The 24,602-nt window shown below is 42.8% G+C and overlaps 1 protein-coding gene and 1 pseudogene across 4 annotated transcripts in view; both read right to left on the bottom strand.

The window, feature by feature from the left end:
- Positions 1 to 24,602, bottom strand: part of RAB6A (RAB6A, member RAS oncogene family) — a 103,993-nt gene that overhangs the window by 64,027 nt on the left and 15,364 nt on the right. For all 3 annotated transcript variants that reach the window (XM_033205841.1, XM_033205842.1, XM_033205843.1), the window contains exon 2: positions 6,070 to 6,128. In XM_033205841.1, coding sequence (XP_033061732.1) covers positions 6,070 to 6,128 — 59 coding nt within the window. The remainder of the gene's footprint in view (positions 1 to 6,069; positions 6,129 to 24,602) is intronic.
- On the bottom strand, positions 1,502 to 3,185 carry LOC117080637 (annotated as a pseudogene). Its single transcript, XR_004435909.1, has one exon. The product of XR_004435909.1 is annotated as a tubulin beta chain-like (transcript).

Genomic DNA, 24,602 nt, shown 5'->3' on the forward strand with positions numbered 1-24,602 from the left:
CACTCCAGCCTTGGTGGCAGAATGAAACCCTGTCTTTAAAAAAAAAAAAAAAGAAGAAGAAAAATTAAAATAAAAATAACATGGAGGAATTAGTGGGTTGAAGGTTTTGATGTGAACCACTGGAATAGAAACTATTATAGTAAAAGTACCTGAATTTAAAAATTGGAAGGATACAATATTGTGGTCTGAGAAAAGAATATATGATTTTTAGAGAAGGTTTGAGATTATGGAAAAGTACAGGAGGCTAATAGACTGCCTATGTGAATATTACAGTTGTCTAAAATGCCGACAGGTTATAATGAAGAGGAGAACTATGAAAACAAGTGCTATTCAAAGAAAGAAATAAAACAATCAATGCTGTTCTCAATGGTAAGTGGTAATAATCACAAAAGAACAGAGCTTGTGGCCAGGCGTGGTGGCTCATCCCTGTAATCCCAGCACTTTGGGAGGCTGAGGCAGAAGGATCTCTTGAGCCTGGGATGAAGACCTAGGCAAGATGGCAAAAACCCATCTGCACAATAAAAATTTTTCTTAATTAGCTGGGAGTGGTGGCGTGTACCTGTAGTCCCAGCTACTTAGGAGGCTGAGGCAGGAGAATCCCGTTAGCTCAAAAATTCAAGGTGGCAATGAGCTATGATCATGCCACTGCGCTCCAGCCTAGGCAACAAAGCAATACTCCATCTCTTAAAAACAAACAAAAGAATAGTTTTTTTTTTTCCCCCAAAAAGAATGGAGTCACCATCCATAGGGATTATGATTCTCACTTTACGGATGTGAAAATACGGATTCTGAAAAACTTAATAATTGATCCAAACCCATCCAACTACTAAATGGTAGAACTAAGACATAAATAAAGGTGCTTCCAACTATAAGGCTCATTACATAGCTTTCCTAGAAAAGAAATGCCCGTGTGTTTGTTTTTCAGGAAGATTCAATTCAGAAGCCATATTCCTGAAATAAATACTTCAAATGTGGAAAAATACATACTAAGAGGATTCAGATTTTAAGATTACCCTAAAAGCTTTCTGAAAAATAAAAATGGTTTGATAATAATCAAGACCGCAGAAGTTAACGACAGCCTTAATCAGATTAACATTTGCTATATTACAAAGACAAAGCAATTGAAATCGTTTTTTTCCTTATTCTATAAATGATGAGAAATGAAATCAAGTTTTTATGCTAACTACATTATAATACATATAAAACGGATAAGTAGATTAAGAGTAACCTGTTTTCTTTTTTTAACTTAAATTTTTGTTAATTCATTTAACAAGGCAATTTGAATCTATGCTCCCCGATTGTCTAAAAAAATCTTTTCAAAGAGTTAATACGGTAAAAGATTTACAATGTGCTGAGTGCCTCAAAGTACTTGCTCTTAAGATTACTAATTTATTCCTTTCAGTTTGTTTGTTCTTTGATTTTTTGTACTGAAGCTGTGTAGGTTGTGAGGGCAGACATCCTTACTTGTTCCCGATCTTAGAAAGCATTCAGCCTTTCATCATTTTTTTTTTTTTTTTTTTCAACAAACAAGTATTTATTGAGCGCCTACTATGTGCCAGGCACTGTTCTAGACCCCCCCAGAAGAAAAAACAAAAAACAAGATAGAGGCAGCAAACACAAATTCTGAGGGAGAGGAAAGGGGCAGTTGAGTAAGACGGCTAAGGGAACTGAGAAGCCTGAGGTGATGGTGCTCTGCCTTAGGCCTCCTCTTCAGCCTCCTCACCGAAATCCTCCTCCTCTTCTGCGGTGGCATCCTGGTACTGCTGATACTCAGAGACGAGGTCGTTCATGTTGCTCTCAGCCTCAGTGAACTCCATCTCGTCCATGCCCTCGCCTGTGTACCAGTGGAGGAAGGCCTTCCGGCGGAACATGGCAGTGAACTGCTCCGAGATGCGCTTGAAGAGCTCCTGGATGGCCGTGCTGTTGCCAATGAAAGTGACTGCCATCTGAGGCCACGAGGTGGGATGTCACAGACAGCTGTCTTGACGTTGTTGGGGATCCATTCCACAAAGTAGCTGCTGTTTTTGTTCTGCACGTTAAGCATCTGCTCATCGACCTCCTTCATGGACATCCGACCACGGAAGACAGCAGCCACGGTGAGGTATCGGCCGTGGCGGGGGTCACAGGCAGCCATCATGTTCTTGGCATCGAAGACCTGCTGGGTGAGTTCTGGCACTGTAAGAGCTCGATATTGCTGGCTTCCACGGCTGGTGAGAGGGGCAAAGCCAGGCATAAAGAAATGGAGGCGTGGGAAGGGGACCATGTTGACTGCCAACTTGCGGAGGTCAGCATTGAGCTGGCCAGGGAAGCGGAGGCAGGTGGTGACACCGCTCATGGTGGCTGAGACGAGGTGGTTCAGATCCCCGTAGGTTGGTGTGGTCAGCTTCAGAGTACGGAAGCAGATATCATAGAGGGCTTCGTTGTCAATGCAATAGGTCTCATCAGTGTTCTCTACCAACTGATGGACAGAGAGGGTGGCATTGTAGGGCTCGACCACGGTGTCAGATACTTTGGGTGAAGGAACCACACTGAAGGTGTTCATGATGCGATCAGGGTACTCTTCTCGGATCTTGCTGATAAGGAGAGTGCCCATTCCAGAGCCTGTGCCTCCGCCCAGTGAGTGGGTCAGCTGGAAGCCCTGCAGGCAGTCACAGCTCTCTGCTTCCTTCCGTACCACATCCAGGACAGAATCAACCAGCTCAGCCCCCTCTGTGTAGTGGCCTTTGGCCCAGTTGTTACCTGCCCCAGACTGACCAAATACAAAGTTGTCTGGTCTAAAGATCTGGCCAAAAGGACCTGAGCGAACAGAGTCCATGGTCCCAGGTTCTAGATCCACCAGGATGGCACGAGGAACATATTTGCCACCTGTGGCTTCATTGTAGTACACGGAGATGCGGTCCAGCTGCAGGTCGCTGTCCCCGTGGTAGGTGCCAGTGGGGTCGATGCCATGTTCATCACTGATCACCTCCCAGAACTTGGCACCGATCTGGTTGCCACACTGACCGGCCTGGATGTGCACGATTTCCCTCATGGTTAAAATTTATTTTTTTTTTGCTCGCCTCAAGGTATGTATGGGGCAAGAAAATAAGTAATTTTTTTTCTCTGCAGGTCGCAGGCTGGAAGGTTGGAATGCGCCCCAGACGCTAGAGCAGCGAGGTGCGAACGCGGCGGCAGGAAGGTTCTGAGAGCGCCTTTCATCATTAAGTATATCAGATATGGCATTTTTACGGGTGCTCGTTACCATTTAGAAGTTTCCTTCTATTCCTAGTTTGCTGTAGTACGTTTTTATCATGAAAGGCTGCTGGATTTTGTCAAATGCCTTTTATGTGTACATTGAAATGATCACGTGATTTTGTCCTTTATTTTATTCAAATAATGTATTATGTTGATTGCTTTTTGTATATTCCACTTGTTAAATGACACACAAGTTGGGTGTGGTGGCTCAGACCTGTAATTCCAGCACTTTGGGAAGCCGAGATGAAAGGGTTGCTTGGGCCCAGGAGTTCAATACCAGCCTGGGCAACATAGCAAGAGTCTTTGTTTAAATAATAATAATAATAATAGAAATAAAAATAATAGTGTATAATCTTTTTTAACATGTTGCTGGATTCAGTTTGATAGTATTTTGTTGACAATTTTTGTGTCTATATTCATAAGAGATATTGGTCTGTAGTTTAATTTTGATATCTCTGGGTTGAGTATTAGAGTAACACTGACCTCACAGAATGAGTTGGGTAGTGTTCTCCTTTATTTTTCATAAGAGTTTTACAAAGTATTGGTGTTCTCTAAATGTTTCACAGAATTGACCAACGAAACTATCTGATGCTGGGATTTTCTATGTGGGCAGTTTTTTTAATTACTAATTCTCTCTACTTATTATAGATATATTCAGATTTTCTATTTCTTCTTGAGATAGTTTCAGTAGATTGTGTCTTTCTTGAAATTGGTCCATTTTATCTGTCATCTAATTAGTTAGCATATAATTCTTCATAGCATTCCATCATTACGCTTTTAATTTCTTTGTTTTTTTTGTGAGATGGAGTCTCACTCTGTCACCAGGCTAGAGTGCAGTGGTGCAATCTCAGCTCATTGCAACCTCCGCCTCCTGGGTTCAAGAGATTCTCCTGTTCTCCTGGCTCAGCCACCCAAGTACCTGGGATTACAGGCACCCACCATTATGCCTGGCTAATTTTTATATTTTTAGTAGAGATGCAGTTTTGCCATGTTTGCCAAGCTGGTCTTGAACTCCTGACCTCAGGTGATCCACCCACCTCAGTCTCCCAAAGTGCTGGGATTACAGACAGGAGCCACTGCACCCAGCCAACCCTTTTTATTTCTGTATGGTTGGTAGTAATGTTCTCTCTTTTCTGATTTTAGAACTTGAGTCTTCTTTTTTTTCTTGATCAGTCTAGCTAGTCAATTTTTTAAAATCTTTTCAAAGAACTGCTTTTGGTTTCATTGATTTCCTCCATTGTTTTTCTGTTCTCTCTTTCATATATTTCTGCTTTAACCTCTATTAGCTTCTGTGTTAAGCATGTCTTTTTACTTATAGTTTTGATGTTTTGACATCAGGGTCCTTGCTGACACTGGAAGGACTGCCCCCACCAGGATTAGCTTTTTCCTTAGAGATAGTAAACTCACCTATGAGTACTCCTTTCATAGGCAAACCAACAAGTCCAAAGTCAATAACCCAGCACCTCCTCTATAACACTGAGAGCCAATACTACACTGCCCTAATCACCTGGGCCAGGTACTAGACAACTAAGAACAGCCCCTCAACCCCAGAACCCCTGAAATTATTCGAACTAGCTACTCCTAAACTTGCTTACCCTGTCTTGTGTGCCTCTTCCCTTGAAATCCACAATCAACACTTTTGTCCACATTTCCCCAGTCACCTGCCTTTTAACTGACCCAGTGCTTCCTCACGTGCCCCCTCTGGCATGGCATGCCCTCTCCTCAGGATCTGTGAGTACAACACATGGCCCCCTCTGGCATGGCATGCCCTATCCTTGGGATCTGTGAGTGTAACAAACTATCTTTTCAATGGCAATCATCTCCTGATCTATTGGCCTCACCATACAGGAATAATGATAAAACCTAAATTTTGGCCGGGCGCCGTGGCTCACACCTGTAATCCCAGCACTTTGGGAGGCCGAGGCGGGTGGATAACAAGGGCAGGAGATCGAGACCATCCTGGCTAACACGGTGAAGCCTCGTCTCTACTAAATATACAAAAAAAAAAAAAAAAAATTAGCTTGGCGAGGTGGCGGGCGCCTGTAGTCCCAGCTACTTGGGAGGCTGAGGCAGGAAAATGGCATGAACCTGGGAGGCGGAGCTTGCAGTGAGCTGAGATTGTGCCACTGCACTCCAGCCTGGGCAACAGAGCAAGACTCCATCTCAAAAAAAAGAAAGAAAGAAAAAAAGAAAGAAAAAACCCTCAATTTTAAAATAGCCACTTCCTTCTGTTTGCTTTGGGTTTAGTATTCTTCAAGTTTCTTAAAGGATAATGTTAGGCTATTTATTTAATATCTCTTTTCTTTTCTGTATAGTACTGCTTTAGTTTTATACCATCAGTTTTGGTATGCTGTGTTTTCTTTATTTATCTCAAAGCATTTTCTAATTTCTCTTGTGATTTCATCTTTGACGTTAATTATTTAGGAGTTAATTGTTTAATTTCCACAAATCTGTGAATTTCCCAAATTTCCTTCTGTTAATGATTTCTAATTTCATTATTTATTTATTCTTAATTTCAAGTGTAGATAAAAATGTCACAGAATCTTAGGCTTGGACAAAGTCTATAGAGAATATCCACCATTACTTCTAATGCCATCCTAGATGATATTAGAGATCTATTTCAACACTTTGGAAGAGACGAAATCAAACGATAAAGTATGATTTATCCTAGGACTGGACAAAATCATTTATACATGTATTTATACAGCATTTTACAGATTACAAAAAGTACTTTTACATCCATAACAGCATGTAAATAAATAATTTTTAAAAAATATCTTGAATATTACTTGTAACACAAAATAGACAACAAATAAATAGGCAAAAACAAAATACCTGATAGGTGTTGTCAAAACTGTCATACATGAATCTGGTGATCAAAGATGTCTTTCCAACTGAAATGAAATGAAAAGATTTGCTCAGTGAACACATTACATTGGGTTCTCAGCAAATTTTTCTACAGAGAACTGCAATTAAAGTCAATGAGAAATATCTGCAATGGTTCTACTAAGAATAATTAAAACCCATATAGCCCCAAGATTGCCAAAATGACTTTCTCCAAACACAGACAACCAATTCCCAATTTAAAAGCACAGGTAAACAGTATATAGTTAAAAGCTGAAAACACTGTTATTATATACTGACATTCTTAATTCACAAAAGGCCAAGTAAGTGTTTACTTGGCCCTAACAAAAAGAATGGAGGCTTAGGTCCACTTCATCTAGCAAATCAAAGTATAATCCCTGGGAGTAGAAAGGCAAAAGATAGAGAGTCTTAGAAAGGGTATGACGGCTACAAGAACTACACTGCTTAAGAGTGAGAAAAAGTGGCCAGGTGCGCTCACTGACGCCTGTAATCCCAGCACCTTGGGAGACCGAGGTGGGTGGATCATGCGGTCAAGAGATCAAGACGATCCTGGCCAACATGGTGAAACCCCGTCTCTACTAAAAATACAAAACTTAGCTGGGCAAGGTGGTGCACGCCTATAGTCCCAGCTACTCAGGAGCCTGAGGCAGGAGAATAACTTGAACCTGGGAGATGGAGGTTGCAGTGAGCTGAGATTATGCCACTGTACTCCAGCCTGGCAAGAAAGAGACTCCATCTCAAAAAAAAAAAAAGAGTGAGAAAAACTGACAAGAGAAGCTGCTTTAAAATTCATTTCAGGCCGGGCGCGGTGGCTCAAGCCTGTAATCCCAGCACTTTGGGAGGCCGAGACGGGCGGATCACGAGGTCAGGAGATCGAGACCATCCTGGCTAACACGGTGAAACCCCGTCTCTACTAAAAAATACAAAAAACTAGCCGGGCGAGGTGGTGGGCGCCTGTAGTCCCAGCTACTCGGGAGGCTGAGGCAGGAGAATGGCGTAAACCCGGGAGGCGGAGCTTGCAGTGAGCTGAGATCCGGCCACTGCACTCCAGCCTGGGCGACAGAGCGAGACTCTGTCTCAAAAAAAAAATAAAATAAAATAAAATAAAATAAAATTCATTTCAAACCAGATAGATCTCTCTACTTCTCTGGCAGAGAATTCCCAAAGACCCATAACTTTACTTTGTATTGTGAGATATATATATATTTATTTATTTTATTTATTTTTTTTTTTCAGACAGAGTCTCGCTCTGTTGCCAGGCTGGAGTACAGTGGCATGATCTCGGCTCAATGCAACCTCTGCCTCCCGGGTTCACTGATTCTCCTGCCTCAGCCTCCCAAGTAGCTGGGACTACAGGTACATGCCACTACATCCAGCTAATTTTTTTTATTTTTAGTAGAGACGGGGTTTCACCATGGCCAGGATGGTCTTGATCTCTTGACCTTGTGATTCGCCCACCTTGGCCTCCCACAGTGCTGGGATTATAGGCGTGCACCACTGTGCCTGTCCTGTATTGATATTTTTAGGTTAATCCACATGAAAGTGTCACAAGGTCAAAAGTAGTGGAATGCTGGCAATTTCTTCACCAATAAGCATATTCTCCAAGGGCAAAAACCACATCTGATTGTTTTTCTATTTTGCCAGTGGCTTGGCACAGACTCAAAATACAAAATGAATGCAAAAAAATTGATTGATTAGAAAGGAACTGGGTAAATCAACATCTCTAATACTTTCCAAAATGTACTTTTTGGGAGGATGAGAACCATACCTAGTCATTCATATTTTATTGTGAATTAAGCAACTTTTGATTTCAAACCAATTTTTAGAGACCAGATCTGGCCTCTATCTCTCCCTCTTATATGCCATATAAAAACCTGAGGAAAAAATTAGGCCAAACAACAAAGAGGCCCACAAAATCACCTACACCAAAATATCTTATTTAGAAGAGCCTAAAATAGCAGGTTGAAGAGAAGAGCTATAACTAGCTTCCCCAGATGCTAGGCAAAAGCAAACTCATATTTGGGAAGAAATCACTTTATTTTTTTTTTTTTTCCTTTGAGACAGAGTCTCACTCTGTTGTTACCCAGGCTGAAGTGCAGTAGTGCAATCATGGCCCACTGCAGCCTCTGTCTCCCAGGCTCAAACATTCCTGCCACCTCAGCCTTGTAAGCAGCTGGGACCACAGACATGCGCCACCATGCCCAGCTAATTTTTTATATTTTGGTGGAGACGGGGTTTCACCATGCTGCCCAGGTTGATCTCCAACTGCTGAGCTCCAGCGATCCACCTGCCTTGACCTTCCAAAGTGCGGGGATTATGAGCATGAGCTAACATGCCCGGCCTGGAATATTCTTTACCCTAGGTTCCTGGGGTTCTAGGTGGCCAAGGGCATTGTCCAATATCAAAAGAACTTTAAAATGAATTCAAAAACAAAGCACCAATGGAACCACTCCAGAAAAAGAGTTCTTGTCCAGACCTTCTTGTTGTACAACAAAAGACTGGCAACTGGTGTTTTATCTTTTCCCTTCAAGGCTTGGGGGGGTTAACAGCTTTATAGATAAGGGCAGTCGAGATCATAAACTCAACCGCATTTGCACAAAAAGAGTAAAATAGCCTATCCCTTCTTGCCTTAAATGCTGGTGCTTGTTTCTCTTCCTTACCAATAAATGTCTTTTGTGGTTATTTTCCCCCCAGAACAGGGTATACTTGTCTGTACTGAAGACCTGTTCAGGCCAGGCGTGGTGGCTCACGCCTGTAATCTCAGCACTTAGGAAGGCCGAGACAGGTGGATCACTTGAGGTCAGGAGTTCGAGACCAGCCTGACCAACATGGTGAAACCCCATTTCCATTAAAAATACAAAAATCAGGCCAGGTGCAGTGGCTCACGCCTGTAATTCCAGCACTTTGGGAGGCCGAGGCAGGAGGATCACGAGGTCAGGAGAGGAGATTGACACCATCCTGGCTAACACGGTGAAACCCCGTCTCTACTAAAAATACAGAAAATTAGCAAGGTGTGGTGGCGGGCGCCTGTAGTCCCAGCTACTTGGGAGGCTGAGGCCGAAGAATGGCATGAACCCAGGAGGCGGAGGTTGCAGTGAGCCGAGATCGTGCCACTGCACTACAGCCTGGGCAACAGAGCAAGACTCTGTCTCAAAATCAATCAATCAATAAGTCGGGTGTGGGGGCAGGCACCTTGTAATCCCAGCTACTCAGGAGGCTGAGGCACCAGAATCGCTTGAATCTGGGAGGCAGAGATTGCAGTGAGCCAAGAGTGCACCACTGCACTCCAGTCCAGGCAACACAGTGAGACTCTGTCTCAAAGCAAACAAACCAACCAACCTGTTCAGGCAGCTATCCTTTCTTCTCAATGATTTTCTTTTTCTTTCCCTGAGACAATGTCTTGCTCTATCACCCAGGCTGGAGTGCAGTGGCACCATCTCAGCTCACTGCAACCTCCACCTTGTGGGTTCAAGCAATTCTCCTGTCTCAGCTTCCAGAGTATCTGGGATTACAGGTGTGCACCACCACGCCCGGCTAATTTTTGTATTTTTAGTAGAGACAGGATTTCATCATGTTGGTCAGGCTGGTCTCAAACTCCTGACCTCGTGATCCGCCTGCCTCGGCCTCCCAAAGTGCTGGGAGGCAGCACTTGAACCCAGGAGGCAGACGCTGCAGTGAGCTGAGATCACACCACTGCACTCCAGCCTGGACGACAGAGTGAGACTCCCTCTCAAAAAAAAAAAAGTAAAATAAAATAAGGGCCAGGCGCAGTGGCTCACGTCTGCAATCCCAACACTTTGGGAGGCCCAGGTAGGCAGATCATGAGGTCAAGCGATCAAGACCATTCTGGCCAACATGGTGATACCCCGTCTCTACTAAAAATACAGAAACATTAACTGGGCGTGGTGGTGCGTGCCTGTAGTCCCAGCTACTTGGGAGGCTGAGGCAGGAGAATCACTTGAACCCAGGAGGCGGAGGCTGCAGTGAGCCGAGATCGTGCCACTGCACTCCAGTCGGGCGACACAGCAAGACTCTGTCTCAAAAAAATTTTTTTAAATTAAAAAAATAATAAAATAAAAGCTGTATTTTTTAATGCAAGACATTTTGTATTTTTAAAAGAGTACAAGATTTTTGCCTGCCGGCATAGCTATACGGATGGCTACACAAATTTCCCCTTTTTTAAAAAAATTGTCCTTATGCTAGATTCATTCACTTTGTCATGGCAGGTAACTGTAGATGCAGACCTTGAGCAATGGTATATATAAAGCAATTCAACAAGTTTTTCTTGTGATGTCATGACTTTTCTCTGCCTTGTGGGAGCACTTCCAGCATCACTAGCGGCACTTCATACGGGTCCCACTGTGTTATTCAAGGTTTGTAGTACACTGCACTAAACATGATGAGAAAAATAAAAGAACTAGGAGAGATCAATCATTCTGATCACTCTTTACTGCAATATGATGTTTACTGGAGAGACAACTGCTCACTTGGAGATGATTAGAGTTATAGGCATTTTAAACTAATACACACAACACTTAAGCTCACCACAACATCAACAGGAGGTAGCCACAAAATAATTACGGTAGGTACTACAGTTAGTTTTATGCAATTATAATTTTTTTTTTTTTTTTTTTTTTGAGACGGAGTCTCGCTCTGCTGCCCAGGCTGGAGTGCAGTGGCCAGATCTCAGCTCACTGCAAGCTCCGCCTCCCAGGTTCACGCCATTCTCCTGCCTCAGCCTCCGGAGTAGCTGGGACTACAGGCGCCCGCCACCTCGCCCGGCTAGTTTTTTTTTTTTTTTTGTATTTTTTTAGTAGAGACGGGGTTTCACCGTATTAGCCAGGATGGTCTCGATCTCCTGACCTCGTGATCCGCCCACCTCGGCCTCCCAAAGTGCTGGGATTACAGGCTTGAGCCACCACGCCCGGCCAGTTTTATGCAATTATAATTTAATACTGAATCTTTATGTTTATTTATATTTCACTCCACTGCAAATGGTACCATGTATGGTCTGTAAGCATAGTGTATACATAAGTTTTAATAAATTTAATTTTTGCTGGGTGCTGTAGCTCATGCTTATAATCCCAACACTTTGGGAGGCTGAGGCAGGAGGATCACATAAGGTCAGGAGTTCAAAACCAGCCTGGCCAACATGTTGAAACCCCATCTCTACCAAAAATACAAAAATTAGCCAGGCATGGTGGCAGGCGCCTGTAATCCCAGCTACTAGGGAGGCTGAGGCAGGAGAATTGCTTGAACCCAGGTTGTGGTAAGCCAAGATCGTGCCATTTGACTCCAGCCTGGGTGATAAGGGCAAAACTCCGTCTCAAAAAATAATAGTAAATTTTATTTATTTATTTATTTATTTTTGAGATGGAGTCTTGCTCTGTTGCCCAGGTTGAAATGCAGTGGTACACTCTCAGCTCAACGCAGTCTTCACCTCCTGAGTTTAAGCAATTCTCTTGCCTCAGCCTCCTGAGTAGCTGGGATCAGAGGCCTATGCCACCACACCCGGCTAATTTTTGTATTTTTAGTAGAGATGGGATTTCACCATGCTGGCCAGGCAGGTCTCAAACTCCTGACCACAAGTGATCTACCTGCCTCGGCTTCCCAAAGTGCTGGAATTACAGGTTTGAGCCGCTGAGCTCCGCCAAATTTTAATTTTTTATAATAGATTTGTCTATATATTTTATAGTAGTAAATGATAAAATCGACCAGTATTTAAATATATTTTATGCATTTACAAAATACCTTTTTCTTAATCTTTTTCAATATTTTTAGGCTACAGAGTTCACAAATTTTTCGAAATGTCACAAATCTCCAAAAAAAACTCCAATGTATTTATTGAACAAAATCCATATAAGTGGACTCTTGCAGTTCAAACCAGTGCTATAAACAAGGAGCAGTGGTTCATGCTTGTAATCCCAGCACTTTAGGCATTTGAGGCAAGAGGATCCCTTGAGCTCAGGACTTTGAGGATGCAGTGAGCCAGGATCATGCCACTGCACTCCAGCCTGGGCAAAAGAATGAGACCCTATCTCCAAAAAAAAAAAAAAAAGGGCGGGGGTTGACTCCTATTGTTCAAGGGTCAAGTGTATATACTTGAATCCTAATCCTTAAGCTTTCCAAAATAAGTAAGGTAGAGACCTTTTTGTGTGTGTTTTTTGTTTTTGTTTTTGAGACAAGTCTTGCTATCACCCAGGGTGGAGAGCAGTGGTGGCACAAATCTCAGCTCACTGCAAGCTTCACCTCCCAGGTTCACTCCATTCTCCTACCTCAGCCTCCCAAGTAGCTGGGACTATAGGTGCCCACCACCACGCCTAGCTAATTTTTTTGTATTTTTAGTGGAGATGGGGTTTCACTGTGTTAGCCAGGATGGTCTCGATCTTCTGACCTCGTGATCGGCCTGCCTCGGCCTCCCAAAGTGCTGGAATTACAGGCGTGAGCCACTGTGCTCGGCCTAAAGATCTAATTCTTTTCTGACAACTTCTGCTTAAGAAAAAGCTTTGATTTTGCTAGCAAGAAAAAGGTACCACTGAAATGGGATTATGCTATACAGTTAATCTGATCAAATGAATTTTTTTAACTGATAGGTAGAAAAGAAGATGATTTCAGAGAAATCTTAAGTTGACCCTACTTCCTTATTGCCCCAATCCTTTTCAAAATACTCTTCACTGATGAAAGCCACACCTAGAATTAAAGATCACATCCTTGTTCTGGGAGTTTGCCTCTAAAACTGTAGTAAGATCTAAGTTTATTTTATGAGCCTAAGTAAGTTTATTTTATGAGCCGGGCATGGTGGCTCATGCCTGTAATCCCAGCACTTTGAGAGGCCGAGGTGGGCAGATCACGTGAGCTCATAAGAACAAGACCAGCCTGGGCAGCATGGTGAAACTGCCTCAACAAAATATACAGAAATTAGCCAGGCATGGTGGTGTGCACCCTGTAGTCCCTGCTACCTGGGAGGCTGAGGTAGGAGGATGGCTTGAGCCCAAGACGTAAAGGTTGTAGTGAGCCTAAATCATGCCATTGTACTCCAGCCTGGGTGATAGAGCCAGGCCTTGTCTCAAAAAAAATAATAAAAAGAAAAAAAGCTTATTTTATGGAAATACTTAAGATGAACTTAGGAAGGTGCAGGTAAAATGTTCTTATAAAAATAAAAATCTTTTAGGCCTTGAGCAGTGGCTCATACTTGTAAGCCAAGCACTCTGGGAGGCTAAGTAGGAGAGCTGCTTAAGCACAGGAGTTAAAGACCAGCTGGAGCAACATAGTAAGACTCCGTCTCTATAAAAAATTGTAAAAGTTATCTGGGCATGCTGGTGTGCACCTGTAGTCCCAGCTACTCAGGAGGTTGAAGTGAGAGGACTGCATAAGCCCCTAAGGTCCAGCCTGCAGTGAGCTGAGATCACAAAATTGCACTCCAGTCTAAGTAACACAGAGAGACCAAGTCTCTAAAAATAAATAGGCCAGGCCGGGCGCAGCGGCTCACGCCTGTAATCACAGCACTTTGGGAGGTCGAGGCAGGTGGATCACGAGGTCAGGAGATCGAGACCATTCTGGCTGACATGGTGAAACCCTCTCTCTACTAAAAATACAAAAAAATTAGTTGGCTGTGGTGGCGGGTGCCCGTAATCCCAGCTACTAGGGAGGCTGAGGCAGAAGAATGGCGTGAACCCGGGAGGTGGAGCTTGCAGTGAGCCGAGATCGTGCCACTGCAGCTCCAGCCTGGGTGACAGAATGAGACTGTCTCAAAAAAAATAATAATAATAATTTTAAAAATAAATAAATAAATAGGCCAGGTGCGGTGGCTCATGCCTGTAATCCCAGCACTTTGGGAGGCCGAGGTGGGTGGATCACCTGATGTCAGGAGTTCGAGACCAGCCTGGCCAACATAGTGAAAACCTGTCTCTACCAGAATTACAAAAATTAACCAGGCACAGTGGCAAGTGCCTGTAATCCAGCTACTCAGGAGGCTGAGGCAGGAGAACTGCTTGAACTCAGGGGCCAGAGCTTACAGTGAGCCGAGATCACACCACTGCACTCCAGCCTGGGCTACAGAACGAGACTCCATCTCAAAAAACAAGTAAATAAATAAAATAAATAAGGCCGAGGATAGTGGCTCACACCTGCAATCCCAACACTTTAGAAGGCTGAGACGGGAAGATCACCTAAGGTCAGGAGTTCGAGACCAGCCTGGCCAACATGACAAAACCCCATCTCTACTAAAAATACAAAAATTAGCCGGGCGTGGTGATGCGCGCCTATAATCCCAGCTACTCAGGAGGCTGAGGCAGGAGAATCCCTTGAACCCGGAAGGTGGAGGTTACAGTGAGCTGAGATCGCGCCACTGCACTACAGCCTGGGCGACAGGGTAAGACACCATCTCAAAAAAAAAAAATAAAATAATAAATAAATAAATAAAGATAATGGACAAATTGTGGCATAGTCATAAAATGAAATATTACAATGGCAAAATATCCTAATATGTAAAACCACATGAACAAATTTCAGACACTACATGAGTGAAAGAGGCCAGATACAAAAGAATACATACTCTATAATTCTATGTATATGAAGTTCAAAACTGGCAGAATTAATGCTGATAGAAGTCAGAAAAGTTGTAAAGCGTTTCTATCTGAGAAAGGGAGCCAAGGAATCTCCTAAGTGCTGGTATTAATAGTTACAAGGGTGAATAAAAAGGTAAAATTTCCAACAAGCCATATACATAAGATTTGCCTACTTTATGCCCTTTACTGGATGTTATACATATTAAAATAAAATCTTTTTCTCAAAGAGTAAAACACTTTACTACATATGTATCATTCCCAATAAAAAGTGTATATATGTATGTGGCTATCAAGTACCCTGATATACTGTGACAAGAAGGGCATTTCACCTTGTGAAGTGAGAAAAACTCCAGTTTAATGGCGGAGAAAAATTTACCCATTTTATCAAGTTCCTTTTGTTGTTTGTTTTTGAGACAGTCTCACTCTGTCACCCAGGCTGGAGTGCAGTGACACGATCTCGGCTCACTGCAACCTCTGCCTCCCAGGTTCAAGCGAATGTCCTGCCTCAGCCTCCTGAGTAGCTGAGATTACAGGCACCTGCCACCACACCCAGCTAGTTTTTATATTTTCAGTAGAGACGGAGTTTCACCATGTTGGCCAGGCTGGTCTTGAACTCCTGAACGCAGGTGATACACCTGCCTCAGCCCCCCAAAGAGCTGGGATTACAGGCTTGAGCCACTGCACCTGGTCAGTTTATCCAGTTTCATAGTGAGAAAAAAAACTGACAAACCCAAATTGGAGATAAATCTACAGCAGTAGTCACCAACCTTTTTGGCACCAGGGACCAGTTTCGTGGAAGACAAATTTTCTATGGGTGTGGGGAAGGAGGAACGGTGGATGGTTTCAGGATGAAACTGTTCTACCTCAGATCATCAGGCATTAGATTCTCATAAGGAGCATGCAACCTATATCCCTCACATGCACAGTTTAAGATAGGGTTCTCGCTCCTATGAGAATACCACGCCAGCACTGATCTGACAGGAAGTGGAGCTCAGGCCCACTGCTCACCTTCTGCAGTGAGGCCTGGTTCCTAATAGGAGAAATTCAGAATCTAGGAGAAAAAAAACTAAAGGAGAATGTCTCTCAGTAAAAGTAGGTAGGAACAAGACAACTACAAGTTTAGTATCTCTTATCCAAAATGCTCAGAACCACAAATATTTCAGATTTTGGAAAATGTGCATTATACTTGGGCATCCTTAATCCAAAATCCTGAAATGAGAAATGCTCCAAAGAGCATTTCCTTTGAAAGTCATGTCTAAATATAAAATTTTGATGCATGTATTTGTAAATCATCTCTTAAAAACTACATTTGCATTCACTATGCTGCCTCAATGCAATCTTCAGAAACAAAATAGAAATTCTAGCACAACTTCAACATTTATAATAACATTCCTGAAATCACACCATCTGCACCATGCTAATTACACACTCTTGCAATTCTGTGAAGGCCAGACATGACAATGATCTCAGTGGGATTCACATTCCATTTGACTGTATTAACAACCACCGGCAAACAACTTGGGTATAAATCCTGAATCAAATGATAGGGCTAAATCTTCGAAATATTTGTAGCCCAGGGCAAATATAATAGAAAAATAATCCTACTCACTTATCTTTCTTCATTTTAATGAGAACATATTAAATGCCAGGGACTGAAAAATGGCTGGGGATATAAAAACAATCAGAACACAGTACTTGCTAAGGTTAAAAGAGACAAAAAATTACTGCAGTGTGATAAAAAGTACAAGAGTATGTTGTGAACAGGGCAGTCTTCTGTTATGAGGCGAGAAGGTAAAGAAAAACTTTCCAGAGAAAAGTGACTTTAAACCTGAGGTCTGAAGGAGAGACTTTAGCTAGAAGAAAAAGAATGTATCTCAGGCCTTTAACAAGTACTGTGAGTATTAGACAGCTAACTTAGGAAGCTTTATTTATTTTTCCAATCTTATTTGGAAAGAAATAAATTTAAATATGTAACTCTACTTATATGAGATTACCTAAATTCTTCAAGAATAAATCAGACAAGTAAATCTGTAATGAGTCATATGCAGGACATAACCTTGAAGTTACAGGTCCTCTAACAGGATTTTGCTGCTAATATCAAACCTATCCCAACCTCAAACGTCTACTTGAGAGAATAAGCAATATTTGAGGTGGCAGTTTCTGGAATCCCAACAATGCCTTAAAAAAAAAAAAAAAAAAAAGAGAGAGAGAGATAAATCACATACCATACAATTCACCTATTTTTTTTGAAACAGAGTGCAGTGGCATAATCATGGCTCACTATGGCCTCAACCACCTGGGTTGAAATAATCCTCTGACCTCAGCCTCCAGAGTAGCAGATGCTACAGGTAGAAAGTGCTGGGATTACAGATAAGAGAAATTCACCCTTTTAAGACCAGGTGCGGTGGTTCACAGCTGTAATCTCAGCACTTTGGGAGGCCAAGGCGGGCAGATGACTTGCGGTCAGGAGTTTGAGATCAGCCTGGCCAACATAGTGAAACCCCATCTCTACTAAAAATACAAAACTTAGGCCGGGCACGGTGGCTCAAGCCTGTAATCCCAGCACTTTGGGAGGCCAAGACGGGCGGATCACTAGGTCAGGAGATCGAGACCATCCTGGCTAACCCGGTGAAACCCCGTCTCTACTAAAAAATACAAAAAACTAGCTGGGCGAGGTGGCGGGCGCCTGTAGTCCCAGCTACTCGGGAGGCTGAGGCAGGAGAATGGCGTAAAACCCGGGAGGCAGAGCCTGCAGTGAGCTGAGATCCAGCCACTGCACTCCAGCCTGGGCGACAGAGACTCCGTCTCAAAAAAAACAAAACAAAACAAAAAAACTTAGCCGGGCGTGGTGGCAGAGACCTGTAATCTCAGCTACTTGGGAAGCTGAGTCAGGTGAACTGCTTGAACCTGGGAGGCGGAGGTTGTAGTGAGCTGAGATTGAGCCACTGCACTCCAGCCTGGGCAACAGAGCAACAGAGCAACAGAGCAAGACTCCGTCTCCAAAAAAAAAAAAAAAAAAAAAAAAAAAAAAAGAAATTCACGAGTGAAAGTAATTTTAGATTACAGTATTTCCTAATTGAAAACAAGGCATTTGACCAGGTGCAGAGACTCATGCCTGTAATCCCAGCACTTTGGGAGGCCAAGGTAGGTGGATCACCTGAGGTCAGGAGTTTGAGACCAGCCTGGCCAGCATGGTGAAATTCTGTCTGTACTAAAAATGCAAAAATTAGCCAGGCATTGTGGCTCATGCCTGTAATGCTACTCGGGAGGCTGAGGCAGGAGAATCACTTGAACCTGGAAAGCAAAGATTGCAGTGAGCCAAGATTACGCCATTGCATTCCAGCCTGGCAACACAGTGAGACTTCGTCTCGAGAAAGAAAAAAAAAAAAAAAAAAACTAGCTGGGTGTGGTGGTACATGCTGTTGTCCCAGACACTTGAGAGGTTAAGGTGGGAGGATTGCTTGAGTTCAGGATGTCAAAGCTACAATGAACCGTGATCATGCCACTGCAGTCCAGCCTGGGTCACACAGCGAGACACTATCTCAAAAAAAAAAAAAAGAAAGAAAGAAAACAAGTGCCGGGACACAAAGCAAGTCTCAACAAATTTCAAATGTTTGAAATATACAGAACGTGTTTTCTGCCCTCAGCGAAACTGAACAAGAAATTTATAACTAAAAGATATCCAGAAAATGTTGAAATGTTTGAAAATAACGTAATGTATTTCTAACCCAGAGGTTCAAGAAGAACTCACAATGGAAATTTAGGCTTGGTGTGTTGGCTCATGTATGTAATCCCACCACTTTGGGAGGCTGAGAAGGATCGAGCGAATACAGGAGTTCAAGATCAGCCTGGGCAAATAAGCAAGACCCTATCTCTACAAAAAAATTTAAAAATTACTAGAGTGTGGTGGCATGCAGGTATGCACCTGCAGTCCCCTACCTGGCAGGCCGAAGCAGAAGGACTGCTTGAACCTAGGAGTTTGAGGCTGCAGTGAGCTATGATCATGCCACCACACTCTAGCCTGGGTGACAGAGCAAGACCCTGTTTCTAAAAATCATCATCATCTGAGCTAAATGATAATGAAATCATTATAACATATGGCATGCACTACCCATAAGAACCAAAGTGCAGAAACAAGCCAAATGACCATCAACTAATAAACAAAATGTGGTATATAGATACAATGGGATGAAGTATTGATAATATGCTTCAAAATGAATGAACCTTGAAAACACTACACTAACTGAAAGAGGCCAGTCACTAAAAACCACATATTATTACCAGGTGCAGTTGCTCACGCCTGTAATCCCAGTACTTTGGGAGGCCAAGGCAGGCGGATCATGAGGTCAGGAGTTCAAGACCAGCCTGGCCAACATGGTGAAACCCCGTCTCTACTAATAAAAAAATAGAAAAATTAGCTGGGCGTGGTGGCAGGCACCTGTAATCCCAGCTACTCTCTACCAACAAAAAATACAAAAATTAGCTGGGCGTGGTGGCGGGCACCTGTAATCCCAGCTACTCAGGAGGCTGAGGCAGAGAACGGCATGAACCCGGGAGATGGAGGTTGCAGTGAGCTGAGATCACACCATGCACTCCAGCCTGGGCAGCAGAGGGAGACTCCATCTCAAAAAAAAGACCACATATTATTAATATATACTAAAAGCCACTAAACTGTACACTTGTAAATTGTATGATATGTAAACTTTAGCTCAATAAAGTTGCTATAAAAATTTATATGGGTGATGGTTGTACTAAATGTGAATGTTATTTTTTATTTATGTTTTACTTATTTATTTACTTTTAATAGAAACAAGGTCTCACTATGTTGCCCAGGCTGGTTTTGAACTCCTGAGCTCAAGCAATCCTCCCACCACGGCCTCCCAAAGTACTAAAATTACAGTCGTGGACCACCATGCCTAGCCAGTACTACAATGTGAATGTTCTCAATGCCACTGAACTACACACTTAAAAATGGCTAAAATGGCCAGAGACAGTGGCTCCTGCCTGCAAACCCAGATACTTGGAAAGCTGAAACTGTAGGACACTTGAGGCAAGGAGTCCAAGGCTAGCCGGGCAACACAGCAAAACTCTATCTCCAAAAACATTTAAAAAGAAATTTAGCCAAGCATGGTGGAGTAGACCTGTAGCCCCTGCTACTTGGGAGGCTGAGGCAGGAAGAGTCATGCCCAAGAATTTGTAGCTACTGTAAACTACGATAGTGCCACTGCACTCCAGCCTAGGCAACAGGGTAAGATCCTATCTCAAAGTGAAAAATAAAATAAATATCCAATATTGAGGCCAGGTGCGGTGGCACTTCGGTAAGACGAGGCAGACAGATCACTTGAGCTCAGGAGTTTGAGGCCAGCCTGGGCAACATGGCAAAACCCCGTCTCTATTAAAAATACAAAAATTAGTTGGCGTGGTGGCACACACCTGTAGTCCCAGTTACTTGAGAGGCTAAGCCGGAGGATTGCTTGAGCCTGGGAGTCAGAGGCTGCAGTGAGCCAAGACTGAGCCACTGCACTCCAGCTTGGGCAATAGAGTGAGACTCTTGTCTCAAAAAATATATATACACACACACACACGTGTGTGTGTATATATATGTGTATATGTGTATATATATCTATATATGTGTATATACACGTATACATATAATATTGGGGCTAGGTACAGTGGCTTATGTCTGTAATCCCAGCACTTTGGGAGGCCAAGGTGGGCAGATCACTTGAGGTCAGGAGTTCAAGATCAGCCTGGCCATCATGGTGAAATCCTGTCTCTACTAAAAATACAAAAATTAGCCAGGTGTGGTGGTGCATGCCTGTAATTCTAGTACTCAGGAGGCTTAGGCATGAGAATCGCTTGAACCTGGGAGGTGGAGACTGCAGGGAGCCAAGATCACAGCACGGCACTCTGGCCTATGAGACAGAGCGAGACTCCGCAAAAAAAAAAAAAAAAAAATATATATATATATATATGTATATAATATTGTAACACCAAAGATAACTAAAAAGTAAACTAAAAAAAGTTGATTAAAAATATTTTTTTAAGAGATGGGGGTCTCACTATATTTCCCAGGTTGGTCTCGAACTCCTAGGCTCAAGTGATCTTCCCACCTCAGCCTCCCAAATGCTGGGATGAGAGTCGTGAGTCACCAATGCACTCAGCCTGATTTTTTATTTTTATTTATTTAATTTTTTTGAATCAGGGTCTTGTTCTGTCTCCAGCTGGAGTGCAGTAACACCAATCATGTCTCACTGCAGCATCAAGTTCCTGGGCTTAAGAAATCCTGCCACCTCGGGCCGGGCGCGGTGGCTCAAGCCTGTAATCCCAGCACTTAGGGAGGCCGAGACGGGCGGATCACGAGGTCAGGAGATCGAGACCATCCTGGCTAACACAGTGAAACCCCGTCTCTACTAAAAAATACAAAAAACTAGCCGGGCGTGGTGGCGGGCGCCTGTAGTCCCAGCTACTCGGGAGGCTGAGGCCGGAGAATGGCGTAAACCCGGGAGGCGGAGCTTGCAGTGAGCTGAGATCTGGCCACTGCACTCCAGCCTGGCGACAGAGCAAGACTCCGTCTCAAAAAAAAAAAAAAAAGAAATCCTGCCACCTCTAAGGTTGATTATTAAAAGTTATCTAATTATTGGGGCCTCAAGAAAATCGAGGTGTATTAATTTAGAAGATAATTTTTATAAGTGGTAAAGTAATTCCTCACATAATATATTCTTTTTTTTGTCTTTTTTTTTTCCTTTTTGTGGAGAACGGGGTCTCGCTGTATTACCCAGGCAGGTCTCGAACTCCTGGGCTCAAGCTATCCTCCCGCCTCTGCCTCCCTGAGAGCTGGGATTACAGGCGTGAGCCACCGCGCCCGGCACATAATATATTCTTGAAGGATACCTAGGATTCACAGAATCTAAGACTGGTATTTGCATAAAAAAGAGAAGTCTCAGGCTGGCGCGGTGGCTCATGCCTGTAATTCCAGCACTTTGGGAGGCCAAGGTGGGCGGATTACGAAGTCAGGAGATGGAGACCACCACCCTGGATAACATGGTGAAACTCTGTCTCTACTAAAAAGACAAAAAATTAGCCAGGCTTAGTGACATGCACCTGTAGTCCCAGCTACTCGGGAGGCTGTGGTAGAAGAATTGCTTGAACCTGGGAGGCAGATTGTTGCAGTGAGCAGAGATCGTGCCACTGCAGACCAGCCTGGACACCAGAGCAAGACTCCGTCTCAAAAAAAAAAAAAAAAAAGAGAAGCCTCAATTAGTCTACAAGCTATAACTATGATCAATTCTGATCTGCTTCATAATTCTTGGTCAATAACATTGGCCAGATAGTATTGAACTAGACCAAGTAGATATTTATATTTTTGAATTTTTCCCACAAAAAAACTATAAAAAATTAATCCGCTATGACAATGGTAGCTTAAATCATATGCTATGATTGTAGCAACAAAAGCCAAGCAAAAAACACTACCTGTAGTCATTGTTCCATCCTGGTAACAAAGACAGTTGAGAAAAGTACCTAGGGATCACAATAGAAAAGCTCAGCGGCAAGCAAAACTCACTGCAATATCATATCCAAGGGCGTCTCACCTAGGTGATGCAATTCTAGAAGAAAACAGAATCAATTAAACCAAACTAATGCTACTTCAATGTAGCTTACCTAGTCAGTAACACTAAAGTTTAAAAATCTAGTAGCTTTTCTCTAAGAGACCTAAACTGAATCAAGATTTTTTGCTTCTCCTGAATTAAAAAAAAAAAAAAACTAGCTGGCCAGGAGTGGCAGCTCACGCCTATAATCCCAGTACTTTGGGAGGCCAAGGCAGGCGGATCCACCAGAGGTCAGGAGTTTGAGACTAACCTCGCCAACATGGTGAAACTCCGTCTCTACTAAAAATACAAAATTGGCCAGGCATGATGGCACGTGCCTGTAATCCAGCTACTCGGGGGACTGAGGCAGGAGAATCGCTTGAACCTGGGAGGCGGAGGTTGCAGTGAGCCAAGATCGCGCCACTGCACTCCAGCCTGGGCGACAGAGTGAGACTGTCTTTAAAAAAACAAACAAACAAAAAAAAAACCCTAGACTACACCTATACAATCATATTTAAAACCTGAGAGAATGAATTTGGTTGTATAGAAAATTTATTAAAACAAGTAATTTCAATTTCACATCTATATATCAAAAGTTGTTTTTAATAAAAGTGATTTCTCCACAATAGTATTTATCAGATCTACAGTATGAGTTTCCAGTATGATGAAATAGAGACATCCAAAGTAAAAACAAAAAATATTTACCTTACAAAACAAAATATACTTTTTTTTTTGAGAGGGAGTCTCGCTCTTGTTGCCCAAGCTGGAGTGCAATGACACGATCTTGGCTCACTGCACCTTCGACACCCGGGTTCACGCGATTCTTCCGCCTCAGCCTCCCAAGTAGCTGGGATTACAGATGCATGCCACCACGCCTGGCTAATTTTTTCTATTTTTAGTAGAGATGGGGGTTTCACCACGTTGGCAAGGCTGGTCTTGAACTCCCGACCTAAGGTGATCCACCCACCTCGGCTTCCCAAAGTGCTGGGATTACAGGCATGAGCCACCGTTCCTGGCCCAAAATATACTATTACTATATGATCCAGTGACCATGCTCCTTGGTATGTAACCAAAAAAGCTGAAAAGTTGTGTCCACACAAAAATCTGCACAAGAAAAGAAAAAAGGATGCACATGGATGTTTACAGCTGCTTTTTACTCGTAACTGGCAAACCCGAAAGCAATCAAAATGTCCTTCAGTAGGCAAATGGATAAACAAACTGTGGTATAGCCACACAATTGAATATTATTCAGCACCAAAAAGAAATACGGTATCAAATCATAAAAAGACATGCCAGAACCTAATGTGAACTATTAAATGAAAATATCCTATCTGAAAAGGAATGCATACATGATCCAGCTACATAATATTCTGTAAAAGACAAAACTGAGGAGACAGTAAAAGTAAAACATCAGTGGTTGCTAGAGGTTGGGAGTGGGGAGAAGTAGGCAGAGAATGGGATGTTTAGAGAAGTGAAAATAGTTCATATAATACTATAATGGTAGATACATGTCATTATTTGCCCAAACCCACAGAATATACACCAAGAATAAATTCTAATGCAAACAATGAATTTTGGGTGATTAACGATGTGTCAGTATCAGTTCATTAACTAATGTATCATTCTAGCAGGGGATGTTGATTACGAGGGAGATTAATGCATGTGTGGAAGCAGGAGATACACAGGAAATATCAGTAAGTTCCTCTCAATTTTGCTGTGAACCTAAAACTGATCTAGAAAATGAAATCTTAAAATTTTTCATTTTGTTTTATTTATTTTACACAAGAAGGGAATATGATTTAAAAAGAAAAACAAAATTAAAGAAGAAAAAAATAAAATAGGCTGGGCATGGTGGCTCATGCCTGTAATTTCAGCACGTTGGGAGGCCGAGGCAGTAGGATTACTTGAGGTCAGAGGTTCGAGACCAGCCTGGTCAATATGGTGAAACCCTGTCTCTACTAAAAATACAAAAATTAGCTGGGCATGGTGGCAGGTGCCTGTAATCCCAGCCACTTGGGAGGCTGAGGCAGGAGAACTGCTTGAACCCAGTAGGCAGAGGTTGCAGTGAGCCGAGATTGTGCCACTGCACTCTAGCCTTGGCAACCGAGCAAGACTCTGTCTCAAAAATAAATAAATAAATAACAAAACAAAATATAAACAGGGTCTGGCTATGGCTGCCCAGCCTTGTCTCAAACTTCTGGATTCAAGTGATCATCTCACCTATGCTTCCCAAAGTGCTGGGATTACAGGCGGGAGCCACCACACCTAGACAAAAAAACCTGTTTACATAAAAGTTGCAGACAAGAAAGATACATAATGGTAAAGACAGACTACTGATTACTCTTAT

The sequence above is a fragment of the Trachypithecus francoisi genome, unplaced genomic scaffold (genome assembly GCF_009764315.1).
Source record: "Trachypithecus francoisi isolate TF-2019V2 unplaced genomic scaffold, Tfra_2.0 Lachesis_group8, whole genome shotgun sequence".
NCBI classification, from domain to species: Eukaryota; Metazoa; Chordata; class Mammalia; order Primates; family Cercopithecidae; genus Trachypithecus; species Trachypithecus francoisi.